This window comes from Pteropus alecto, unplaced genomic scaffold (assembly GCF_000325575.1).
Source record: "Pteropus alecto unplaced genomic scaffold, ASM32557v1 scaffold7, whole genome shotgun sequence".
Lineage (NCBI taxonomy): Eukaryota > Metazoa > Chordata > Mammalia > Chiroptera > Pteropodidae > Pteropus > Pteropus alecto.
In genome coordinates this window covers 16,141,749-16,167,937 of record NW_006494614.1, presented here as the reverse complement: position 1 = coordinate 16,167,937, position 26,189 = coordinate 16,141,749, and the positions used below count along the sequence as shown (strand labels likewise).

The window sequence follows — 26,189 nt, the reverse complement described above, 5'->3', positions numbered from 1 at the left end:
TCAAAGGGCAGGACCTTATGTTGTTCTGATGATTCTTGAGCCCTTGGCACATGGCTAGACTCAGTGAATATTTGTTGAATAATGTTGAATAATATTATCTAATGAGCATTTAATGGCATGAGAAAGAAAGAGAATTGTAGGCTCTTCAAGTTTTGTTTTCCTCCCACATTTTTAGACTGATTTCTTTCTGCAAAATTGTCAGTAACGTGGTGTACATACTTTTAAAAATAAGCTTATCAAAATGGTTCATTATTTGTTTCCTACAAAACTGTAGACAGGTGATATACATTAAGGTTAATATCATCCTTTAAAAACTAAGATTTTTGGTAAAATTTAGTAGATATTTGAGAGTAAGTGTAAAGAGAATCACTTTCAACCTTAAGAGTTTTAAAGAAGAAAAGCCAAAATTAAGATGCCTTTAATTAATATAAGGAAATCAATTTAAATTCTGATATATTAGTAAGTGAATGATTCTCAAAATAAAAATTATGAATTCCATAGTGTTAACAAGGGTTAACTTTTTACAAGATTAATTTACATGATTAACTGTTGTGAAAACTTCTGGCTTAGAAATACACTACCCTTCATAAAATTAACATCCTATTTGGAATAGGCAATTATGATTTCTCTTTTAAGGACAGTATTATCAGTATTAATTATTATATTAAATATTATTAAAATAATTTATTCATGTAAGCCCCGAATTTATGTCAGACTAAATGACTTTTAAAAGTTTCCATGGAAAAATCCAGATTTTTAAGAACTTTAGATTTCACAATGGTTCTTAAAACCTGCATCACTGAAAAAGAGTGTGTACGTGGGTGTGATTGAGTATGGCATGGCTCAAGGAGAGTCAGGTGTAGGCTCTGACAAAATAGATATAAAAAGTTCACATGATTTTTCTCATCTCTTCATTTTCTCAGTACCATTTATTAATTACTAAGAGAAATGAATTACACAAACTGTACAAACAGCTTACACAAAAACTGGAGGAAGCTTCCTGTAGCATTTTGGTTACAAATGAATACTTCATACCCAGCATTCCCCAAAAGTTGTGTTTCCTGTTTGGTTAGCCAGCTGTTTAGCAACTTAAAGCAGAGATGGATAATATTTCCAAATGTGATTCACTGATAAAATTGTGTACACACTATGATTAAAGCAAATTATAATAAATTCCAAGGCTTGAAGAATAGCTACCAGATTGGTTTTGGATTTCCAGTTTGATTATTGAGTTAGTGCCTAGCTCTGAATGTTACACTGATGCACCCACATGTGACATGAAGTCCTACTAGGGGTATGTGCTGAAAACTGTCTGCTCTAAAGACCAGCAATTGAAAATACCTAACTCTGATCTCTAAGGACTGTGTGGTAGAGAATGAAAAGGAGTCCTCTGGTCCTTGTTCCCTTCCTTTATGCCACCTCTTCCTTGGTTCTCTCTATACCTTTTCTTCAACTTTTATATTCTAAATGTATGGCATCTATTAACAAGGACTGAAAAATAGAACGGCAAACAGAAAATTTAAGCAATGGCAGGATGAAAAGAGGTAATAACATTTTAAGTTAAAAAAAAAAAATTCACCTGAAAACGAAGTTATATTGTTTCTCTAGTCCTATGTGTCTATGTACCAATTGTGGTGCGCTTATTATATCTTCACTCATCCTCTTCACAGATATTTTTAAAGAATATGTCTCTTAAAGAGACAAGAGCTATGTCTAGGCTTTTAAGGACATTTAAAAAGCAGTGGTTGTGACCGTCTAGGTCTATGAACGGGTAGCTCAGTGCCAAGTAGCCTCAACTCTCATAGCTGGAGCACCGAGTCAACTTTCTAATAGAAAATTGCAGAAAATGACTCAGCACTTTACAATCAATAAACTCAAACATTTTCAGTGCTGTACCAGAAGAAATTTTAGAAGCATTTAACTCACCAGCTGCAACATGGTCAGGTATCGTTTCCACCAAAGATATTTCTGAATCCATGGTCCAAATGCAGTTAAGCCGTAGTATGAGTACATAATCACATGGATGAAAGAATTCAGCTGGGCTCCAAAAAATGCTTTAGGAAAACAGAGGCAATTACAAATACAGGAAACTTCATTAGGCAATAAACCATTTGGACATGAAATAAATGAATCCACATTATTTTCTAATCCTTAATCTTGAGTATGGATTAGGAATAAAAGTTGTAAAATAGTACAAGCCTTCTCTTCAGAACATGCTAGGTATTTTTTAAGTTTAGATTCAGTCTTTTAACATATAAATAAAAAGGGATGTTCCTCAAAGGCAAAGAACTTTTAAAGTGGCAAGTTTTTAAGTAGGGTACTCCAGCAATCTAAGTAGGCCCTAATACAGAACTATTGCCTATATTGCTTTTCATTACATTATTCTTGGGGGGAAAATGTCATGGTACATATAATTTTTTAAATAGATTTGTAAATGTCTCATTGCCTTTAGATGAGCCAATATACATGTCTACAACACAACAGTACTTATGTTGAGTAAAAACCAACAGGTTGACTTAAGGCCTATTTTAGAGCAGAAGTGGGCTCTGGGCTTGGACTGGAGATGGAACCTTCAGACTGAGAAGTTATATCTTGGTAAACTATAAACCAAGTCAAATTCCCAGGTTCTCAATTACTTTCCACCCAACATAGCTACATGATTTAAAACATTCAGATATGTTCCTGAAAGCGCTCACCTTGTCCCCCTGCGACCCACTTAATTCCAATCCACCATAATGTAAACATTGTACAGTGATGATACACATGAAGGAAAGAGACTTGGTTGTTTTTCTTCCTCAGGATAAAAAACACCGTGTCCAAATACTCAATTCCTTTAGATACAAAGTACCACCACAGAGCAGAAGCTATCTGTAAAAAGAAAGGATAAGCATAGTATAAATACCAGAATGACACTATCCTAGGGTTTACTACTTATTGTAAATAAATCCGAAATAATTTTCATTGCACAAAATGTAGGGGGCATGGAATCATTTTTGCCTAAGTAGGTGTGAAACCTAGGCAGCAATCCATGGGGGAAAAAATGGGAAAGAAAAGAGTCCAAATCTATATCTACTCTGTACCAACAATTTGGAGAAAATTTGTCTGTTACATAGCTGGATTCACATACTAACAAACTGTCAAATATAGAGCTGTAAACACATTCACTTTGCTATGTTTTCCAATTTGATAGAGCCATTGAGATATTTACTTTGTAAAGGTATTTAAGTTGTTCATGTGCAACCTATATTATACTTCAGATATTCCTACAAGTATGTTTATGTATAGCAACTGGTCTCTTAGTGTCTCTGTCACTTTAACATATGTGACAAAGTAAGTATAATCACAGTAGTCTGTATTAGGCAGTAAAATATTTAAAATGATAGGCTGAAACAAATAAACAAAATTTCCTAGGTCATAAATATAATCCTGCTTACATGAATAAGTCTTTTCTTTTCCTGGGCTCTAATTAAGACACCAGATGGTGCAGAAAGATTACTATGCATGCTGAGATTAAGTACCTAAGGATCCAGTGAGAGGTGACCTCTGTACACATGTTTTATTTTACAAGAATCTTACTATAATAGTAACCCAAACAGAACTTTTTTTATGACAAGTATTTTCTATCGCATATATCCTATGTATAAATAACAAAGAAGGCAGCACACAACTGAATAAACCTCTCTGTGTAAGGGATCTGAAAGATTCCTTCATAGACAGGCTTAGATGTGTTAGAGTTGATAGAACCTTTCCTCATTTTATACCTGCATATGTTGGCTATCACAGGTTTTTGTTTATTTTGGTTTTGGTTTTTGCTTTTGAAAACCCAAATTACATAAAGTGTGGGCAAGGAGGAAAGAAAGAGAAACGCCAAAGAAAAAAATCAAAGTCTTGTATTTACAGGTTGAGAATTTATGTACTGAATTTGCTTGGGTAATAATACTGTTGAAAACGATACAATGGTTGAAAATGGACTTGAAATAGTTAACGAATCACAGCAACACTATATTGAATATTCACTATTATAAAATAACTATAACCATGTTGGCACAAACTTTATCTAGAAGTTAAGAGATAATGTCTCACTTTTCCCTTTATCTGGGCCTCTCTAAATTAGCCACAATTCATGAATAGTAATAAATAATTCCTATCTTCCATTTGTAAACTGCATTAGATAAGATACCTTTGAATAGTTACATCAAAATGAAAAGTGATACTTCTTCTTACATAACAATGAATACAAAAATGAGTCCTGAGTAAAATATTTATTCTACTACATCTAATATTAGAAAGGAGAAGAGGGAGGAAAATTTCAAATGCAATCCATTGTGAATCTGATTCTTCCTCTTCCTAGATTACATTTCTCATATTAGCTAACTTCTAAAAGAACAGACTGTTTATGTATTCTGGGAGAGTAGGTTCACAATTACCAGAGTGGTATTTTTAAACCTTCATCCTAAAAACATTAGTATATTGTTTCACTCAAGGGATTTTTCGAAGTGCACTGTCCTCAAAGAAATTAAGTTCAACACTTTTCCCTTTTCCTCTCCCCCAAACCAAGGAAGACCACAGAAGTCAGCTCTCTACTACGGAGGTTCTCTGAAAATGCAGCTATCAGAAGAAACTTTTTTCCTAGCCAACAAATCTATATAAAGTGGTCCCCTCATTCTCTCTGTCACATCAGAGGTTTCATTTTCTTGTTAACCATTTATTTACATGACTATTATCTGCCTCATCCACCCTCCACTAGAATGTCAGCTCCATAAAGGCAGGGATTTCTTCTCTCTTTCCAACTGTGCACCCAGTGTCCCTCATACTACCTGTATATGATTGATGTTCAATACATATATGTTGAATGAATAAAACCAATAAGACAACTAAAAGGGTGATTTTTTTCATCAGCACATAAGTCTAACAGGGAAATGAAGGCATGGATATATAATGATAAATACATTAAAGCAGTTTGGTCTTGGGTCCTGATGAATACTGATACTTATATTGTCCAACTCCAATGCCAAAAAGCTATTTTTTCAAGGGAAGCTATTACGTATTATATTATTACTACATATACTATATGTACCATGAAACATATAACATATGTTTTATATATTTTTATGTGTATATAATTTTTAGTATGAACCACAGTATATGAGTTCAATAAATACTTAACAAAATAATTATTGTTTCTTCCACTTCAGTAAAATGGTAATTTTACTAATATAGGTGACTAGAAGGCAAAATATGATAACATTATATTACTAGTGGTTTCTTTTTCTGCAAATACAAAACAGTCTATAACTATACAAATTGTGCTAGACTTAATTTAGTAAATATTACATAGTTTATAAATGCTGTTTTTCCTCAAACTTTCTTAACAAATAAATTAGACTCTCTTTATGAATTTCTACTCTTGACCAAAAACAAAAACTGAAATTATCATATTTACACTAAACATGGAACTCTTTTTAAGTATTGCATTCTAGTAATCCAACACATATTCACTCTCACACCACCAAATGAAAGACAATGGAGGTATTAAAACCAATTTTTAATTATCTACTTTTTAAAAAAGCATAGCTTTACTAACTCAAAACAATCCAGTACACTCTTACCACTATAGTAAAAGTACATTTTTCACAGGCTGAGGACTATAAAATGAAACCTACTTTGACTAATTAAAAGTATTTTTAATGTACTTACCCTGACCTCATGTACATTTTCAGAATAATCCACACTCTGGCAAACATAGCTATATCCTGCATTATATGATCCCATGAATAACTGAAAAAAAAAAGAGAATAATATTTGGAGTAAAGTTTTAGTAGATACAGCATTTGAAAAAACTAAATATGCAATATTTCAAATTATTTTAAAAAGCAATATTAACTAAAAAATTCAAATACATTAAATATTAAAGGTGTTGGAATTTGTAAAATTTACTGTGTCAGTTCATCTGAGATTGGAATCTAAATTAAAAATCACATGTAACTCTGGACTGAGACACCAGCTCTGTCCATTTCATAACATTAAGAGAAATTCTGATTGACTATGACTCAGATCTAAGTTGTATTGATTTCTATTCTTGATTCAGAATGGTGTGCATCTAACATATTAGGTAAAAGTATCCAAATAAACTAAAGTTTTTTTACCAAGTTGAGATTCTGCAGTCTAAGATGTCAATTAAAAGAAGGTGTTTTTTTTTTGTTTTTGTTTTTGTTTTTTTTTAAAGAAGAGTGCTATTTATTTTCCCAGCATCACCAGGCTAGTTCTCTGGGTTTATACAGAATGTTAATGAGGAGTCTTCAGGGAAACAAATTTCCTTCATTCTTATCTTTAAAAATAGCTGTGTCAATCTAACCTTTAGAATTTTCTTCCAAAATGTCATGAAGAATTTGCTGGTGACCAGAAAAGTATGTGATGATTAGCAACAATGTTGTATAACAGTTAGCTCATTTTACTCCCAACTCAAAATACAATGACATTATGCAATAGGATTTAACTTGAAATTGGTATTTTACATCTGCATATTTTCATAGATTACAAACATGAAACTGCTGAATAAAAATTATAAATAAATAGCTGCAATTATTTACTGAGTGCTTAATATGTGCTAAACACTGCAAAAATTATCTCACTTTTGTCTCTGATACCATAGAAGGTAGGTAAGGTATTAGCCCTATTTTATGGAGGAAATGAGTCTCAGAAAAGTTTTATAACTTCCAATGTCAGAACAGCTAATAAGGGTTATTTTAGCATTCAGTCTGTCTGCCTCAAAATTCCATATTAAACAAATGTCTTATACTTTCATATTTTTGTTATCCAAAAATGGAAAATGTCAATAATATAACATTTACTTTTAGTATAGTTAACAGTTATCTTAGAGTATGATATTACAATGATTGGTTTTACAAAGTCTCAGTTTTTAAATTCCAATAACCCTGGAGCATTATAAAGTGACTTTAGTAAACCCACCTCTCTGAAGATAAAAAAGTTAAGCAAAACCATCCCAAAGTTATAGAGAATGAGCACTAAGCGCATCTGAAAAGGTTCTCGGTCCTTCATCCATTTTGGACCCAGCCACACGAATAGGAGATAAAGAGTACTTATACAAAGTGTAGGCAAGGGGGACTGCATCAGAGGCCAATTTTCCACACGTTTATCTACAGGGAGAACAAAATAACATAAAATTCATTAGATAATACATGTTTTATTAAATGAACTTATTAGGAATTATAAGGTTTCGACTTAGTTTTCCTGGTTTGACCACGTACAGATCATTGTCCTTTGAGTCTCAACAAAAATACAGGGCATAAAAGCCAAGGAAATAAGACCATTTCTTGTGAGCAGCCTTGAAAATGAAATTTCATGACATATGGCACATGTCGTTTTATACAGAACATAGAGAATGAGAACAAGAAAGATCACTAAAAATACAGAACAAGCTCGGGATGAAAAGTTAATAAAAGACTCCATAGAAATAAATATTTTAAAGAGAAACTTGTCTTCCATATTAAACATGGAAAATATTTCAGTGCAGTTTGGAAGCTGCCCCCTCCTATGCCTAAGAGCAGGAAAGAATTAGTAAACCGAAGCATTGTGGGCAATGGAAACCATTTCCTACGATATTTTGGATACTGAAGACAAGAGTACAGTTACATTAGGGGATTAAGTTAGAGATCATTATAGTTCTATGACTTATTTAAATGTTAATCACCACATTCAAGACATTTGTCTAACTTTCCTTGAGAACATGAGCCTATTTTTTTATCCATGAATGTAACCAATTTATGGGCTTTTCTCTAAAGCTATAAATCATTTACTTACAAATGTGTAAATATACAGGTAACATCATTTCATTTAAAATGAATCAACTGTCCGTTAACATTCAAATATGCAACTATGAATCAATTTTATAAGAGTTTTGCCACAAGTAAAACATTTTTAAGAAACGCATATTCCACGGACTATCTCTTCAGTAACAAGAAACAAGGTGATCCCTTAGGTTTTTTTTTTAACTTCTGAAAATTGTTCCTTTTAAAAATAATAATTAGGAGAAAGAATGGAATTGGAGGTGAGGAAAATTGGATCAAGAAAATCATCAATTTTCACTCATCAGGGGACCTATTTTGCACTGCCAGAGTCCCCTGCACATTTCTACTACATTACAGCACTCATCACACTGTCCTGTGACTTTCCTTTAAAATGTAACCTCCCTGAAGGCAGGGGTTGGGTCTTTCATTCTTGTATCGCAAGGCCTATCAAGGTGCCTAAACATTTATTTGATGAATAAAGGAGGAGTGGATAATTTTTGTCCTATTAGTCCTTTATACTCTATCCCTGCAGTGAAATCCAATAGTACATTTGCTAATATTCAAGGTTTCTTCAGTGTGCAGTAGCCCTCTCCTACAGTCTTTCCCAGATCCTCCTCTAGGTTGGCACACAGCTTTAACCTAAAGTCAACAACACTTCAACCCAGTATTTAGTGAGTGCAGGTGTGCTGTATAAGGCTCAATGTCTTTAATGTACCACACCACTTTCTCCAGGAAAAAAATGCAATGCTCTCACTTCTTTGCCCCAAAATGCAAGTCAGGCATTCATTCAGCAATCACTTAACAAAGCTCTGTTTTCGGCCTATAAAAGGCCACACTTCATTACCATATCCTTCTCAAATTAGCCCTTCCAGTTCACAAAGGTCAGAGAGCTTTCAAAATTCCACCTCCAGTGATTATTATGGAAGTTGTAGTAATTGTCAATGACCTGAAACACAGCATAACAACTCCCATCCTACAAAAATATTTCCATGAAATTTCTCCATGCCTTTGCAGTTATGTGTGTCTTTCTGAATTACTTGCATTGCTATTTCCCTGAATACTCCTGAGTACTATATTCATATGTCCTATATTTCTTTTATATGTTCCCTTTTCCACTAAAAAGAACTGAGTGCATCACAATAGTGTCATACAATAAGATGAAAATTCACCATCACTCAGTTTTTGAACAACAACAACAAAAAAGATGAGGGATTAGAATGGTAAACAAAAATCATTAATACTGAAGCTTTACATAATTTCTACAACCTTAAAATAATGAATTGTTCACCTTTTCATTAACTCAAATGTTTAAATAACTTATGTTGCCTTTCTTCTAAAAAAGATGTGTGCATTTGCTTGCTTTTTTTTTTTTGCTTTTCCCCCCAGTTTTATTGAGAAATAATTGACATATATCACTGTGTAAATTTAAGAAATACAGCATGATGGTTTTACATATATTGTGAAATGATTAGCACAGTAAGTTCAGCTAACATCCAGCTTCTCATTTAGATACAATAAAAAAAAAAGGAAAAAAATTTTCTCCTTGTGATGAGAAAGAACTCTTAGGATTTACTCTCTTTCCTGTGTATCATACAGCAGTGTTAGCTATAGTCACCATGCAGTACATTACATCCCTAGTATTTATTTATCTTAAAACTGGAAGTTTGTACCTTCCTCTAAGTCCCCCTTCCCTTACCCTTCACCTCTGTTAACCACAGGTTTGATCTCTTTTTGAGGTTTTTTTTTTTTTTAAAATAATACATTTAAATTAAATGCCCTAGTCATTTGAGTTACACTGAATTTAAATGTAGATTATGCATATTAGAGTAAAAAGAAATATATGTCTAGTATGTTGTCAATATCCTAATCTTACACAGTTATGAATAGAATTACATACAATGAATCTATTAAGGAAAAAGAAAGAGAGAAAATTATATTAAAACCCCATCCCTCCTACCTTCACTAGAGTCAAATTCTATCATTAAGGAATACCAAGATGCAAACGAGTTTTATGTAACATTCTCGGAAATTCTCTATTTAAAAAGCTTTTTTGGAGGGGATCAGTATGGCACAAATATAAATTGACTCTAGTTTATTTTATTTGTCAAATTGTCTTATTTTTTGTATTTTATACTATTAATATGTTTATACCTTCACATCTTAGTGATTTTACTCTTACCTTGAGCCTACTTATCAACAGTTTTAAGTTTTTCATGTTGCATGTAAATGTTTATTTAAACTAGAGTTGTAGAATTTTAGATATAGAAATGATCCCTTTATCTTAAATAAAAATAAGATTCTGATAGGTCAAGAGACTTGCCCAAGAAGGTGAAGCATCCACCTCATGTATCCTAGCAACTATTCCAGTACCACTCAGTCAATATGTCCATTAATTTTAAGGGAGAAAAATGTCCCAATTTCTTTCTAAATTACGGGTACAAGTGATATTTTAAGACAGAATTGTGACTATCAATCATGTTCCTTCAAGGGAAAGAATATAAGAAAGACCTACCACCAAAGTTCCCTCAGCAGAAAAAAAGGACAAGAGATACTCAAACAAATCAAGTTTTATACTTTCCTAGGTGCTACATCTAGCAGACCCGTTCTAGGATCATGAATGTTTGACACAAGGAGTATGGGAATGTTATAAGGATGTCTAGCCTGAAAAAAAGGCTTGTCAACTATTAAAAGACCTAAACAGAGATTAGATTTATTCTCTATGTCTGGAGTATAGAATGAGAACTAATGAAAAGAAATTTTAAGGAGGTAAGTAATACCTAAATTCAGAAAATTTCTAACCACTGGGTTTTTCTTTCTGTAAGCAGAAAGAGCTCTCTTTTTTGGTAATGAGCTCCCTATTCGGATTTTAAACTAAATTTAAGTAAACCTAAAGCTAAATATTAAAGCAAATAAAGTTCAGGAGCAAGAAAGTTTATTTTAATAACAAGAGCTACCAAGACACATTACTTTAACCCTTCCAGAAGGGTTAACTCTTTCTTGGGAAACAGTTTCCATTTAGAACACTTTGACCATTTCATAAAGCTCATACCAAGTGGGACTGATTACTAAATTATTTATAAACGTTACTTTGGTCAGCAATCATACAAGTGTATCTGTATTAAAAGGCCATGGAATGTTTATACAACTGTATTTGTTCATCAAAACTTACAAACTTTCCACTAAAAAGAGATAACTTTTATTATGTGTACATTACACTTTCATAAAAAAAATGGGAATAAAAATTGTCCATCCAAAATGGGGCTTCCCTTGAACACTCTCCACCAATAGGTTTTTATTTTTTAATTTTATTTATTTTTTTAATAATTTGTTTTATTTTATTTATTAGTTTCAAGTTCACAGCACATTGGTTAGACATTTATACAACTTATAAAATAATCCCCCTAATTGCTCTTTCTCTCCTCTAGCCCTCCACCTAGCCATTACATTAATGCTAACTGCATTCCCTATGCCATACTCGCTCTCCCCCTGACCACCTATCGACTACTAATTTATACTTCTTTAAGCCTTCGCCCCATTCTCTCAGCCTCCCAACCCCCTCCCCAGCCATCACCAGATTGTCCTCTATATTTGTAAGTCTGTTTTTGATTAGTTTGTTCTTTCTGTTCAATGGGTTTTTATTTTTAACCTGATGTTTCTTAAAATCACACAGCATGGCAGACAGACAGAATAGACTTTCAAGTCAGACTCTCTACCTCTTCTGATTTAAGTCATTTGGGGCAAGTTATTTGGTCCTTTAGAGGAGAAAACAGACATGAAAAATCAATTGCTTTGCAGGATGAGTGTGCAATATCAGAGGTCAGAACAATGTTAGGACAGGAGATAAGAGACAAAGCAGACTTCAAGGGCAGACATTTCAACAGCTTCTTAAAGAATAAAAGAGGAATCAGCCAAGCAGACAGGGAGGGAGGAGGCCTTGCTGCAAGCAATTTCTTCTCCACTTCAAATCTTCACACAAATGTGTTTTATATCAGGAATAATCTGAGCTCCTCCCATTGAAAGTTGAGCCCTTCGACGTCTTCTAGGCCTTTTCTTCCTGATTTAGAGGAGACCTCTAGGTTCTGAAAATGGACTCTCAAGTCAGACTACCAGCATTAGAACCCTGGTTCCCTCATTTACCAGTTGAATAAACCTGAGCAAGTTACTTAATCTCTCCAGCTTTATGGATGATAACAGGGGGGTTGCTGGAAGGAATACAGTACTATATGTATAGTGTCTGACACAGGGTAAGAGCTCAATAAATGTTGGCATTGTCATTACTATTGACAATAATTCAACCACTTTTAGAAGATCATCTGCTCTTCTAAAATAAGAGTTAAACCAAATTAAAGTAAAATTATCATCAATAATTAATCTTAGGGGAAAACTTAAACTGAGAAGACAGAATATTTTATTTATAATTTACATACTTAAAAGAATATACATTTTATAACATATTTGGGAGAGCAAATACATAACAAGTCTAATTCTGAATTTTGAATTATTTAGACAGGATTTTTTTTAAAACGCCTTTTTTTCAAGAAAATGTAAGCCATATTTTAATAAATAATAAAATACTTGTAATCCATCCAATATTTTGATGTAACCCAAGTCCTTTAGAAACCTCTGCTTATATATAAACAACTGTAATTCTTATAACAAATTGCCACTATGTATATTAGGTCTCTCTCTTTTTTTTTTTTTTCCGAAAGGTTGGTATCTTTTAAAGCTTTTTAGAACTCAGGATTTCTACCAGTCAGCATGAACTTTCTTCCCGAATTAGTCTAAACTGGTCATCATCTCCCCTCCCCCCAAAAAAATGAATAAAATTTTTAATTTTTAGAACATCTAAATTCCCAGAATTAACAAGAACAAGCACAGGATTACAGTAGGAAATAATTCCAGTTGGGTGAGGTCTTGGGAAGTTACATGGAGCAAAGGGAGTGTGGCACAGGGGCGAGGAACAGGACCTGATGTACAAACGACTGCATTCCGGTCTCACCAGGTCATTTTCTAGCCCAATGACTGAGAACCCGAAACTCTTTGAGCCACAGTTTCCTCCTGTGTAAAATGTGGGCAATAAATAAGATGGTCCAAATCACAGAGTTGCTTTGAGGCTCAAACTGAAAACCCTCTGTGGGAAGATCCTCTGACATTAACTCTTTTTGTACATGAAAGTATTAAATATGCATTTCTTTTGAAACTTTTAGAGCACATTGTGATTACCTCTATCATACCATGCAACTGTCCTGTCACTGTCTGCTTCATTGTGTCCCACTCCTGACGAGGCAGGGGTTGTATCGCTTATATCTATAGCCACAAAGGCTTGCGTAGCAGATGCACTCAGCAAATGGCCGAGCACTAGCAGACTGAAATGGAGGTCACAAAGTATCCAGAAAATAAATTATTATTGTTATGGTTACTGCTACTATAGACATTCAGGACATTTCCAAAACTGCTCTTACAATGAGCAACAGTTATTGATCACTATGGTTCTAAAAGACATACAAAGTCCCTGCTGGAGCAAAAAACAATTGAATGTTCTATAAAAAGCCATGCCATTGTTAAGTTTTCTTAAATATATTTTAAAGCCAATAGTTGAAGGACATTTTTAAATTCTTCCTTTTCCATGGTAGTACATAGCAGCATATCATCAAAGAAGTTAGGAGAACTCCATTCACTTGCTATTCAAAGTGTGGTCATGCACCACCAGAAAAACATCACTTGGAACTATACTAGAAATGCAGAATCGCAGGCCTCAGTCCAGATCTACTAAGCCAGAATCTGTATTTTAATCAGATTTCCAAGTGATTTACACATTAAAATCCAAGAATTCCTCTAGTCTTCTTAGAAATGTGGGCCTACTTTATATAACACATAATCAAGTCATAAAAGTTTGATTAATTTGTTTCTAGAGTCTACCTGAATAAGTCAGCCTCTTCTCTCTCTTCTAACAACATCTAAATCTATTCAACCTACCACAAAAGAAAGAAAAACACAAGTCTAACAACCAACTAAAAATAATAAGTAGCTTCGGGAGCATACTCACGACATCAAGAAGTATGTATGACATATTATTTTCTAAAACTATTCATTCTTTCTTAGTAAGTTAGAACCAACAGTGGCAAATTAACTCCTTTTTTTATACTTGGTTGCTAATCACTAATATGCAGGCAATAATGTTAAAAATCCATTTGCCTTTACTAACATCGCAAAAATAATGGTTATTCAATATCACATTTTGCACTAAAATCACCCCAATGAGAAACTGTCTTTTTTTTAAGGAGGTAGGCATGTCTTCCTTCATTTATTGTAAATGTCATGAGGACCAGAGCCACAGCCCTTTTTGCTTGATGTATCTCTATAACAGTGCCTAGTACGTAAGAAGCCTTAAATGTTTGTTAAAAGAAATTTTTAATGAAAAATGTAGATAACCGTCATCAAGAAGAGTTTGCAAAAGATCTTATCTCTATGACAGGGACAAATTAAATAACACCATAAGGCTTCCTCCAGGTTCTAGTCTAAAATGTGATTCTTTTTTTGTATTTTTAAATTAAGTTTAAAATGTGATTCTTAATACAATCTCCAAGCCAAGTAAGAGCTTGAGTATCAGTGAGGTGAAAGGCAGAAAGAGAGGAGAAAGGGTCTTCATATAACTTGATACAATGGGACAAGGAGAGATCTGAGATATACTCTAGAAATAAAATACAAACTCTGAAGGTGGTAGATAAATGAGAGTTAGATCAGTTTCCTATTGAGTCAGGGTGATGAGCAGGGGAAATTTCTGTCTTAAGCCACTATGTATTCAGGAAAGAGGATGATGGCGTGAGCTTGAAAGAGTGCCTGGATGAATGTAAGGAAAAGGAAGCTCTTGCAGAATGAGGAGGTGGACCAGGAAGAAACTGGGTTAAAAAATAACCAAGAGGTTGGAGTGTGATGGGCAGACAGGAAGGAATGAAGACCTTCACCAGCAGAGCCATGGTAAGCTGCAATGCAATGTCTGAAGGTATGAGGGAACAAATGGCCTGAGAGTAATCTAGCACAGGGTTGGAAAGAGAGGGCAAAACATTTTACATAACTCAGCTGTATAATAGTCACCCAAGAGCCTGAAAGCATGGAAGAAGGAGTTAAGAAGCAGAGGAAAAAAGAATTTTGGTTCCAAGTTTGCCTAAGCAAAGATCAAGATAAAGGTAGAAAGTGAGAGAAATTATAGAATTTCCAGCAGAAAGCGATAGAGATGGTTTCAGAGGCTGCAAAGGAGAAAAGACAATAACATAGATGAGGTAAGAGATTCAATGTATGACCCAAGCTGAAGACTGATTACTCTGAGATTGAATTTGGGAGGGTTAGTACTAGATGGATAAGATCCAGGGAAAATCAGTTCACTCACTTGGAAAATGGGGATAACAGTACCTAGACCAAAGGTATGGGAAAATTAAATGTGAAAATACATATAAAACATTGGACACAGTGCCTGGCACTCAATCAGCATCCAATAAAGGTTCACGAATATTACTGGACAATAAAACAGTATTTGTTGGATGAATAGGGAGGCTGTAATGCCGTATGAAAAGGTCACTATGTGGAAAGGAGAAAGATCCTGAATCAATCCCAGCTCTGTTACTTTCCAGCTGTGTAGTTTGAAGTCTATTTCTTTACCACAGACTAGTTAATACCTATTTTTTAGGGATGCTATCAACACTATAGAAGATAAGGTATGTATACCACAATGTATACCACAGCATTTTATAGTCCATAATGGTCCCAAACTAGAAGCTCAATAAATAGCAGTGAGTTTCACCATGTGCAAATGATATCTAAATTCATGGTTAAAAAAAAAAAAAAAAGACATATTCATAAAAGCCAGTTCATAGGGAAAAGAGAAACAATGTCAATGGGAAGAGCAAGACAAGGTCTGGGGGAAAATATTTTTATACAGATACAGTACTGATACAGAAGACTAATGCCTCCTACCCTGGAAGCCAAGATAGAATGCAGATAAGTGGTTTCATTCTCACCCAATTTTCGCATTTTGCTGGTCTCAGAAAAAGCATTTATAAAACTTCCTCTCTGTGCTAACCTGGGAGTTCAGAGTCCAAACATCCCCCTTAAGTGCTGCCAATGACCTTAAGGCTTTAGGAAAATTGAAATAGTGTTTCCCTCTGAGGTAGGCATGTCTTCCTTCATTTATTGTAAATGTCATGAGGACCAGAGCCACAGCCCTTTTTGCTTGATGTATCTCTATAACAGTGCCTAGTACGTAAGAAGCCTTAAATGTTTGTTAAAAGAAATTTTTAATGAAAAATGTAGACAACCGTCATCAAGAAGAGTTTGCAAAAGATCTTATCTCTATGACAGGGACAAATTAAATAACACCATAAGGCTTCCTCCAGGTTCTAGTCTAAAATGTGATTCTTTTTTTGTATTTTTAAATTAAGTTTAAAATGTGATTCTTAATACAATCTCCAAGCCAAGTAAGAGCTTGAGTATCAGTGAGGTGAAAGGCAGAAAGAGAGGAGAAAGGGTCTTCATATAACTTGATACAATGGGACAAGGAGAGATCTGAGATATACTCTAGAAATAAAATACAAACTCTGAAGGTGGTAGATAAATGAGAGTTAGATCAGTTTCCTATTGAGTCAGGGTGATGAGCAGGGGAAATTTCTGTCTTAAGCCACTATGTATTCAGGAAAGAGGATGATGGCGTGAGCTTGAAAGAGTGCCTGGATGAATGTAAGGAAAAGGAAGCTCTTGCAGAATGAGGAGGTGGACCAGGAAGAAACTGGGTTAAAAAATAACCAAGAGGTTGGAGTGTGATGGGCAGACAGGAAGGAATGAAGACCTTCACCAGCAGAGCCATGGTAAGCTGCAATGCAATGTCTGAAGGTATGAGAGAACAAATGGCCTGAGAGTAATCTAGCACAGGGTTGGAAAGAGAGGGCAAAACATTTTACATAACTCAGCTGTATAATAGTCACCCAAGAGCCTGAAAGCATGGAAGAAGGAGTTAAGAAGCAGAGGAAAAAAGAATTTTGGTTCCAAGTTTGCCTAAGCAAAGATCAAGATAAAGGTAGAAAGTGAGAGAAATTATAGAATTTCCAGCAGAAAGCGATAGAGATGGTTTCAGAGGCTGCAAAGGAGAAAAGACAATAACATAGATGAGGTAAGAGATTCAATGTATGACCCAAGCTGAAGACTGATTACTCTGAGATTGAATTTGGGAGGGTTAGTACTAGATGGATAAGATCCAGGGAAAATCAGTTCACTCACTTGGAAAATGGGGATAACAGTACCTAGACCAAAGGTATGGGAAAATTAAATGTGAAAATACATATAAAACATTGGACACAGTGCCTGGCACTCAATCAGCATCCAATAAAGGTTCACGAATATTACTGGACAATAAAACAGTATTTGTTGGATGAATAGGGAGGCTGTAATGCCGTATGAAAAGGTCACTATGTGGAAAGGAGAAAGATCCTGAATCAATCCCAGCTCTGTTACTTTCCAGCTGTGTAGTTTGAAGTCTATTTCTTTACCAAAGACTAGTTAATACCTATCTTTTAGGGATGCTATCAACACTATAGAAGATAAGGTATGTATACCACAATGTATACCACAGCATTTTATAGTCCATAATGGTCCCAAACTAGAAGCTCAATAAATAGCAGTGAGTTTCACCATGTGCAAATGATATCTAAATTCATGGTTAAAAAAAAAAAAAAAAAGACATATTCATAAAAGCCAGTTCATAGGGAAAAGAGAAACAATGTCAATGGGAAGAGCAAGACAAGGTCTGGGGGAAAATATTTTTATACAGATACAGTACTGATACAGAAGACTAATGCCTCCTACCCTGGAAGCCAAGATAGAATGCAGATAAGTGGTTTCATTCTCACCCAATTTTCGCATTTTGGGGGTCTCAGAAAAAGCATTTATAAAACTTCCTCTCTGTGCTAACCTGGGAGTTCAGAGTCCAAACATCCCCCTTAAGTGCTGCCAATGATCTTAAGGCTTTAGGAAAATTGAAATAGTGTTTCCCTCTGGCAAAAAAAAAAAAAAAAAAAGACTGAAGATACGGTCAGAGTGTGTATGTGTATTTTAATGGGAATTTTGGCCAAAATCTTCTCTTGCTAACAGTTCTATAAATTGAATATCCACTGGGTAAAATACTGTCAATCCTAAATTTATTCCCTTTCACCAAATAATAACAGTTTCTAGTTCTTGTATTATGAAATTTGGCAAACACTTTCATAGTTCACTTTGAATATACTTGTTTTATGGTCCTGGCCTTTTCCATCATATGGAGGTAAACTTCACCTTCTCAAGAAAAATACCACTTTTTATATTTTATATGCAAATTATATGTATTCATGTACATGGTATAAATAAATTTATATAAATAAATATCGCTTCTTAGTTTAATCTCATACAATAGCCCTTACACTCCCTTTGAGCATTCCTCTTTCTTTAAATTTTCTCTAGTGGTATTATAACTGTTCAGATTTAGTATTCTAAATAGTGATATCATGTAGATAAGATAGCAGTGTAAGATAAGGTAAAATAAGCCGATACATAGGTCAGAGTACTGATTATTGCTTTCTTGCTTGGCTAATGCGACAGAGAGACAAAACAACCTGTTTAGACCCATTTCTACTATAATGTTCATCCGCAAGTTATTTAGCTTCTATGAATCTCAAGGACTTCTAAACATATGGAAAAAATACTTGCCAGGCCTACCTCCCAGGGCTATTACGAAGTTCTTGGTAAATCTGTAAAGCAAAATACAAAGGCAAGTTTGTCTTCCTTGTTATCTGCTACTTTCCAGTCCCTTGGGTAATTATTTTTAAGATAACAGCTATGTACTCTCTTTATAAAGCCATTTTACTATAAGCTGAAAAAATAAAAGAATCAACTATTTTGCCACTGAACACTGAAGAAAGATAATTTCTAGCGGTGCTATCATATTAATTACATAATATATAGAATTCTTTTCTTAATTGTGGTAAAACACACACACACACACACACACACATAAAATTTACCATCTTTGCCATTGTTAAGTGTATAGTTCAACAGTGTTAAGTACATTGGTTGCTAAGCTGCAAAACTGAAACTCTGTACCCATTAAACAACTCCTCACTTCCCAACTCCCACCCCCACAACTGCCAGTCTACTTTGTTTCTATGTATTTGACTACTTTAGAGACCTCATATAAATGGAATCATCAGTATTTGTCTATTTGTAGCTAGCTTATTTCACTTAGCATAATGTCCTGCTCATGGTTCATCTATATTATAGCATGTGTCAGCATTTCCTGCCTTTTTAAGGCTGAATAATATTCCATTGTATGTATATACCACATCTTGTTTATCCATTCATTCATCATTGGACATCTGAGCTGCTTCTACCTCTTGGTCATCATAAATAATGCTGCTATGAGAGTGTGCTAAAACATATGAAATTCTTTAACAATACATACATTGTGCCTAAGTTTTCATTTGACAAATGAAAATGAAAACAGAGAAAGTTACTCTTTTGACCACTCCAGTTCAATACCACAAATGCCTTTATATGATTAACCTAACAGTAATTCTTTCAGTGAATTTATGCATTTGTCTTTCAAATTCCAAGACTTCTATTGTAATTAAAACTTAAAACAAATAAAATACCATATTGAGGATATTTGTTTAAAAATGACGATATTCCATGAAGAAAAATATATGACAAAAGTAAGATTTTTAAAATTAGCCTTTTAGGTAAGGAACATACTCATACTCAAACCATTTAGTTTCTTTTGTTTTCCCCATATTCTAAGACCTACATATTTTTAGCAATTTATAAACACTGTAAGCCATACTTCCAAATTTAAATTAGAAACGCTCAAAGATAAAGTGCCTATGACTGAAAACTTTCTGTAATGATATATGACAAAATTCTGCATTTTTATAGAAAAATACAAAGTAAGATTAAATTTAGACTATAGAAAACATTGTTTTAGGAGATATTAGGATTCAATAAAGTGGCCTTAACAGATCATATAGTTTCCAACCCTCTCATAGCGGAGATAGAAATATGAGAATTAAAGAACTATGAATAACTTGCCCAAGACTATGCAACGAACTATTCTCAGAACTTGCATATTATATAATAAATGTAATGTGTAATTTACACATTATATACATGATGTATAATAAACTTAGTCTTTAATGTTATTGCTATTACTTTGACAAAATCATTAAATATTCAAGGAATACCTAGATTATTAAATAAGTACAGTATTGTAGCAATGTACGCAGTACTATGTCAAAGTAGGTGCTTAAATACCTGTATCCCTTGGTTTTTCTATTCTTGTACCTATTTCTTATAGAGCAGATAAGAGAAAGTAAAAAAAAACTATATATGAATCTGTTAATTTTACTATTTGGGCATGACTGATAACAGTTTTATTGGAAAAGATTTGAATTATTACATAGAATGAGGTTTTTGAATTATTGATCAATGTATATTTATCTGAAATTGCTTTATCTATTTAAAGAATTTTTAAAAGTTACATCTATATCCAGAATTTTAGAGCCAGGTGAGACTTTCGAGATTACCTAATTTAACTCTCTCAATTTACAGATGAAAAAAAAAAATTGAGGTTGGTAAAGCAAACGGACTTGCTTAAACTCTCAAAGCTAATTAGGTCATTTAAATCTCAGTTCAGTGTTCTTTGCATTCCCTATTCCATGCTACCCTCCTCACTTCCACATGCATCACAATACTGCATAGGCAATGAAGAGAGAAGAATTATGTGTGATTTTAAAACCCTTGAAAGTAACTGTTTTGTGCTAATTTATGATTTAATGGATTGATTCCTTCATTAAATTTAGTCAACATCTATTGAATTTATGACTCAATTATGATAAAAATCATTTAAAAAAATTTTCTGTAATTTAGTGTGGTCCAAAATCTTATTAGTGTTTAGCAACCAAAATATATCACTATTTGAAATTATGCTAGGTTAAGGGGCAGAGGGTATCATCTCCTGATACATATCAAATTAACAAATACACGGCACTCTCTCATATTGGGAAGAAAAATACAAAGATGTGAACAGGTAAACAATAATGGTTTAAACAGTTCAAGACAATAGTCACAGAAAGAATGGCACTGGAAGTATATGAGAAATTGCTAAAGGCAATGGGATCAAATGAAGGAATGAAAGTTCCAGGGTACCATGGCCAAGAAAGGCTTTATGAAGGAGGGAAACTCTGCTGGATTCTGATGAAAATCCATCTGTAGAGGTAGAGGGGGAAAGAACAGTAAAAACAAAGAACAGTATGACAGGAAACATAAAATTGGACATGCACACATTTTACTCAAGGGTGAGCTTTCCAAGTTGGCTAGAGCTGCAGGTCTGTGGGCAAGGAAAGACTGACCAGGATAGAAAGAAAATTTGGAAACTGTTTTGAAACATGTATTTCCTCCCTTCTCTTTTCTAAAAGTCCAAACCCATATAATTTTTAAAAATATATTCTGATACATTCTCATTCCAAGGGAAATTAAAATAGCTCCTTAATTTGTTAACAGGAGAAATGTCTTGATAATGAAAGGAGTTATCTAAAGTGAGAAAAGACAAATTCTGTTGCACAATTCTTCTCTATGGGCTAATATGTTTAATTTAAAATAAGTGATTCAATATAATAAGTGACACAAATCCAAAATAATATTTATGTTAATAATATTAAATCATTTGCTAATGACATTATCATATGACAAAAAAGTAAAGCAAATTGAATTTTAAAAGGATGACTAACTTCTTTGTGGCTCTTAAGATCACAAAAGTATTGTCTAATATAATTATTTGTGTAATTCTTAAAATCTTTTCTCCCGAAGCCAAAGAATCTAACTGTTCAAAACTGTGTCCTGACACCAGTTTCTGACTCTGCATTGTTTTACCCTCCTGGAATTCTATCTGTGATAGGATTTCTGCTATACACCCTTGGGAAACAGACAAGAGCATCTGTCATTAAAGTCCAGGAATCTGCCACCAAACACCAGACTGTAGTGAAGGAAAAAACAAGAACCAAACAAACCAAAAAATCACCCTATAATGGCATGGACCTCTTAAGAGGCTTCGGGGAGGTTACTGGAGAAGGATAACTCTAGAACCTCATTAAAAGCACAGACCTGCTTTTAGCCACCTTTTTTACATTAAGTTAAATGTTCCCTCCCAAAAGGCCCCAGTCTCAGCAAACTAGATGACTCACTAACCCTTAAGTACACTCCCGGTTTCCATGGATTTTCAGTTTTTGACACCTTTTTCCTTAGTCTACTTACCCAAGTAGTCTCCAACAGTATCCTTATCGACTTCACATGACAAAAGAGCTAAAATATTCTAAAAACAGAGCTTGAATATTCTTGTTACAACTCAAGACTGCAGTACAGGTAGAAGTAAAGATGAGAAGAGTATAGATAGACTTTTCTGACCTCTGCTAGGCCTGACTAACAGATCACACTGCCCTCAGACCATGGCAATTTCCCTCTGGACTTCATAAACTGCATGGGGGCAATGACCAAGTGTCCCCAGAGCCAAGTACTGTGCCTACACAAGGCATGTCACGTGAAAAGAAAGACTGATTATATAAGCCTAGTTTCCAAACTTCATCATCATCATCCTTCTTCCTCCTGTACCATTATCCCCTTCTCCCTTCTGCCCCTCCAAAGTGAATTTAAGGACCCAGCTAGGCTGTTCTTTTAGGCTCTAACCTCGACTCCCGGGTAGACACAATTTTTTCATCAAAATGTGAGGTACTATATCTGCAGACAGACAGCAATGCAAACCATCCACCTACACACTCACATACATATACACACACATACACACATGCATTTACATACATACTCCATGACAATGGCCATTTAAAAACATGAGGTCAAAAAGAAATATGGTGGCCTTACTGTGGGCATGCAGACTATTAACTCTCCAAGATGTTTTTATCCTACGTGTCAGTTACACAAAAGGCTACTAATAAGTATTTGTTAAAATAATAAATGAATACAATGGATGATATAGATAAGTTGGGTATTTACAGATTGGGTAATATTTAGATTCATCAGTTTAAAAAAATTACATATGCTTTTCTTTGATTAGATATTCACTTTGAGTCTAGGATACCAGTTCTAATCATTTTAACGTACTCATAAAGTAAAAAAAAAAAAAAAAAATAGAAGAAAAAAATAAACACAATGCCATATCAGTCTCATATCAGTCTCAGTCTATACTTTCCTATATTAACTTTCTTTTCAAACTATCTAAAAATATAATATAGGGAGGTAAAGAAATTTTTTGTTTGTTTTCTAAAAGTACAGCTCTTTCAAAGTTTTAACTCCAGTGTGCAAAGTAAAAGTAACATTTTATGTGTTAATACACTAGGGGCCATATTCTATATTTGCTAGATATGTGCTGTTGAAAAGCCCAGTTGTTATACAATGCTTTAGATATGTTTTATTAAATAGCACCATTTGATATAATAGCTCAAAATGATATTTTTGCAGAAACTATTTGCCCTAGGACACAAATATCTTGGATCATCAAATATATATCTTGGACCACCAAAGTAGATAATACATTATTTACACTTGGGTAGAAACCTTGGTGGAGAGAAATATTTAATGAACTAAAAAAAACAGAAAGATAGAATCATATAGTCCTTGGAATGAAAGCATTCAAGAGCACAGAGCCTCCCTCACTTCTTGCTCTCCCTAAATATTTTGCATCCTTTCACAATGCTCATCACTATTTCTCAAGACCATCTCCTCTCTCCACCCAGTTTTATTTTCCATTTCCAAACTTCTGATTCATCAACTTTTTCATCAGCCTCATCTAATAAGTTACTTTTCTACTTTGAAACTCACTATAATTTTCATGACATTATAGTGAGACAAGATTCTCCTGGAATTGGAGCAGTGCGAACGAGTCAAAGAAAAGGGATGAGGCAATGAAAGGAAAAGGGACACAACAGGCTTCTATCTGAACCTGAAAAAATATTCCTCCTTACACAGCAGCAAGACAGAACAGACTATATCCCACTAAGCCCCTAAGTTAGTTAAGAAATACCATCTACCTACACTAGGTAGCTCATTACAGAAAGCAAGGAAGCAGTCTCAGGTTTCGTAAGTGGATAGCCAGAGCATGGGTGAAAAGCTTCCCTCCCATCTGTTTGTAAAAGGTCACTTGCTTGTGTCCCAGCAGCTACTGCTCACTCCTGAGGCTCGGCACACAATATTATATTAGTTCATATGCCTTCGCAGGCGAGTAGCAAGCTTTCATATGGGGCAACCACACAAATTTCCTATTTCATCATGATGTTTTTTACATGAACATCATTAGAAAAGAATCATCACAGAAAGGTATATTCTATCTTTGCTCTCAATTCTCTCTGAGACTCAAGAGATGGTAAAGCTCTGAGCTAGGAAGGGAATGATAGACAGGAATGACAACTCCTAGGTGTGGCTCTGGCTATGTGGAGATTGGAGAACCTTGACGATGTATGAACTCTAAAGTATGCAAAGTGCAATTACCTGTCATAGAGCTTGTCTGATGTTTAGCTTTGCACGATTGTGTAATGGGAAACCCTGATGCAATGTTAAAAAACCAAAATCACTTCAGAGATGAAGGGAAGGGTACATCTTTCCCAGCCTTCATAGGTACAACATAACCTCAGTGTAGCAGTACATAGAAGAGAGACTTAAAAAGGAAAAACTCAATTTAAACTCTTTTTACCATTTTCAGTTGCAATGGCTAATCAAATTGCTTACTTCTCAGTGTCAAACTTTAGAGCTTATGAAAAAGAACACTTTCCTAAAGAAATTAAAGCCATATCAATGTCAAAGAATCATTTTGTCTCATCCAGAAATAATTCTAGCAACATATTTTCTCCACAACATATATCCCATGCAGAGTACTGAATTCGTGCTGTAACAATTATTCCATTTACTCTAATGACAAACACAAAACTACAGGAATATATTTTCATTTCTAGGGAAGGAAGGCAGAGTCATAACATGGAACGTTAATTTCCTCTCTTGCTGGGATGCAGTGCAATACTGCAAAAGCACTAAAAAATTTTAAATCATAAGATCATTTCTAAAATCCTGTTAGCCTCATTTTTACTTGGAAAACTTTTAAAAGCCTTAAAACCAAAAGCAGTTGAAGCAACTGAAAAAAAAAGGTAAAATGTAAAAAAAAAAAAATCACAATTGATTCTGCAAGGAGAGCTGCATAAATCAACCAACTGACGGCCCTGTCAAATTCCAACAGCTAAAGGTAAAAGTTTGCTGATTTTAAGAAAACTATATATATGTAGGCTTCTGGGACAACCTCTAGGTGTTGCTGTAGAGACCCCCTTCCTAAAGACATTTCTTTTCCGGTGTTTTAGCCACCCCCTCTCACAGACTGCACTGCGCAAAAACCATTATAGACAATTACTTGAAACATATTTGCTGTTGAAAACGTCTCAGAAACTAATACTAAGGTTCAATGTGCCAAACAGTGAGGGGGTTTTGTTTGTCTGTTTTGTTTTTTACTTTTCATTCCAAATTACAGTACAGATGGATGAGCTAGATAAAATATTAGCAGGTTAGCAAGCAGGTTGCGTCAAAGCAACCCGGAGCCCAAAGAAGCAAAAAGACAGCTACTACTGGAGTCCCCCCACCCCCAGCCATCTCTCCGTATGGAATATTACTAAATGTTAAAACCAATCCTGTGCATAAGTTAGAACTGTCAGATGAGATCTGGAAAAGTGGGAATATACGGTGGGGCGGTTCCTGCAAAGAGCTCTCGGCAGCACAGGTTCCATCTGACATGTCAGCTCCTGCATCCGAGAAGCTGATGAGAGATGGTGGAAGCTCAGAGGAAAACCGTGCAAGCGTCGGGGGGAGGGGGAGGCCTTAACGTTCAGAGCAGATTAACCAGTGCCCGACCGCGGTCCCCGCGGTCCCCGCGCCCCAGCGCCTCCTCTGATCCGCAGCTTCCGAACAGCTGCAGCGGGGCAGGGAGCTCTAGGGCCCGGGTAAGGGCGCTCCGCAGCCGGGGGCTGGCGTCTCCCGCAGGGCCAGGGGAGGATGGGGAAGCCGGCGATCGGCTTTACCTGTGATGCTCCAGGTCCAGCGGTAGAACTCCACCGTGTCGTTGAGCGCCGTGGACACCACGTTCAGGACACTGCCCGGCTCCGAGTCCAGGAGCCCCATCGCGGCAGTGAGCGAGAGCCGGCGGCGGCGGGAGGAGAGAGCGAAGACCCCCGCGGGAGGGCTGACCTCGAAGGCGACGGCCGAGGGAGCGAGTGGCAGCTGGGGACCCCTCCAACGGCGGCGGCCCGGCTGCGTCTGCTCCTCCTC

General features: G+C 35.1%; 1 protein-coding gene across 1 annotated transcript in view; it reads right to left on the bottom strand.

Annotated features, from left to right (window-relative positions):
* The window catches only part of ELOVL4 (ELOVL fatty acid elongase 4), a 28,595-nt gene extending 2,412 nt beyond the window's left edge, over positions 1-26,183 (bottom strand). Inside the window, exons 1-5 of the mRNA XM_006926361.1 lie at positions 25,943-26,183; positions 6,970-7,157; positions 5,698-5,778; positions 2,697-2,868; positions 1,927-2,054 (exon numbers count right to left, since the gene is read on the bottom strand). Of these exons, the coding sequence (XP_006926423.1) occupies positions 1,927-2,054; positions 2,697-2,868; positions 5,698-5,778; positions 6,970-7,157; positions 25,943-26,042 (669 nt within the window). The 5' untranslated portion in view covers positions 26,043-26,183. The remainder of the gene's footprint in view (positions 1-1,926; positions 2,055-2,696; positions 2,869-5,697; positions 5,779-6,969; positions 7,158-25,942) is intronic.
* Between the last annotated feature and the right edge of the window lie 6 nt (positions 26,184-26,189).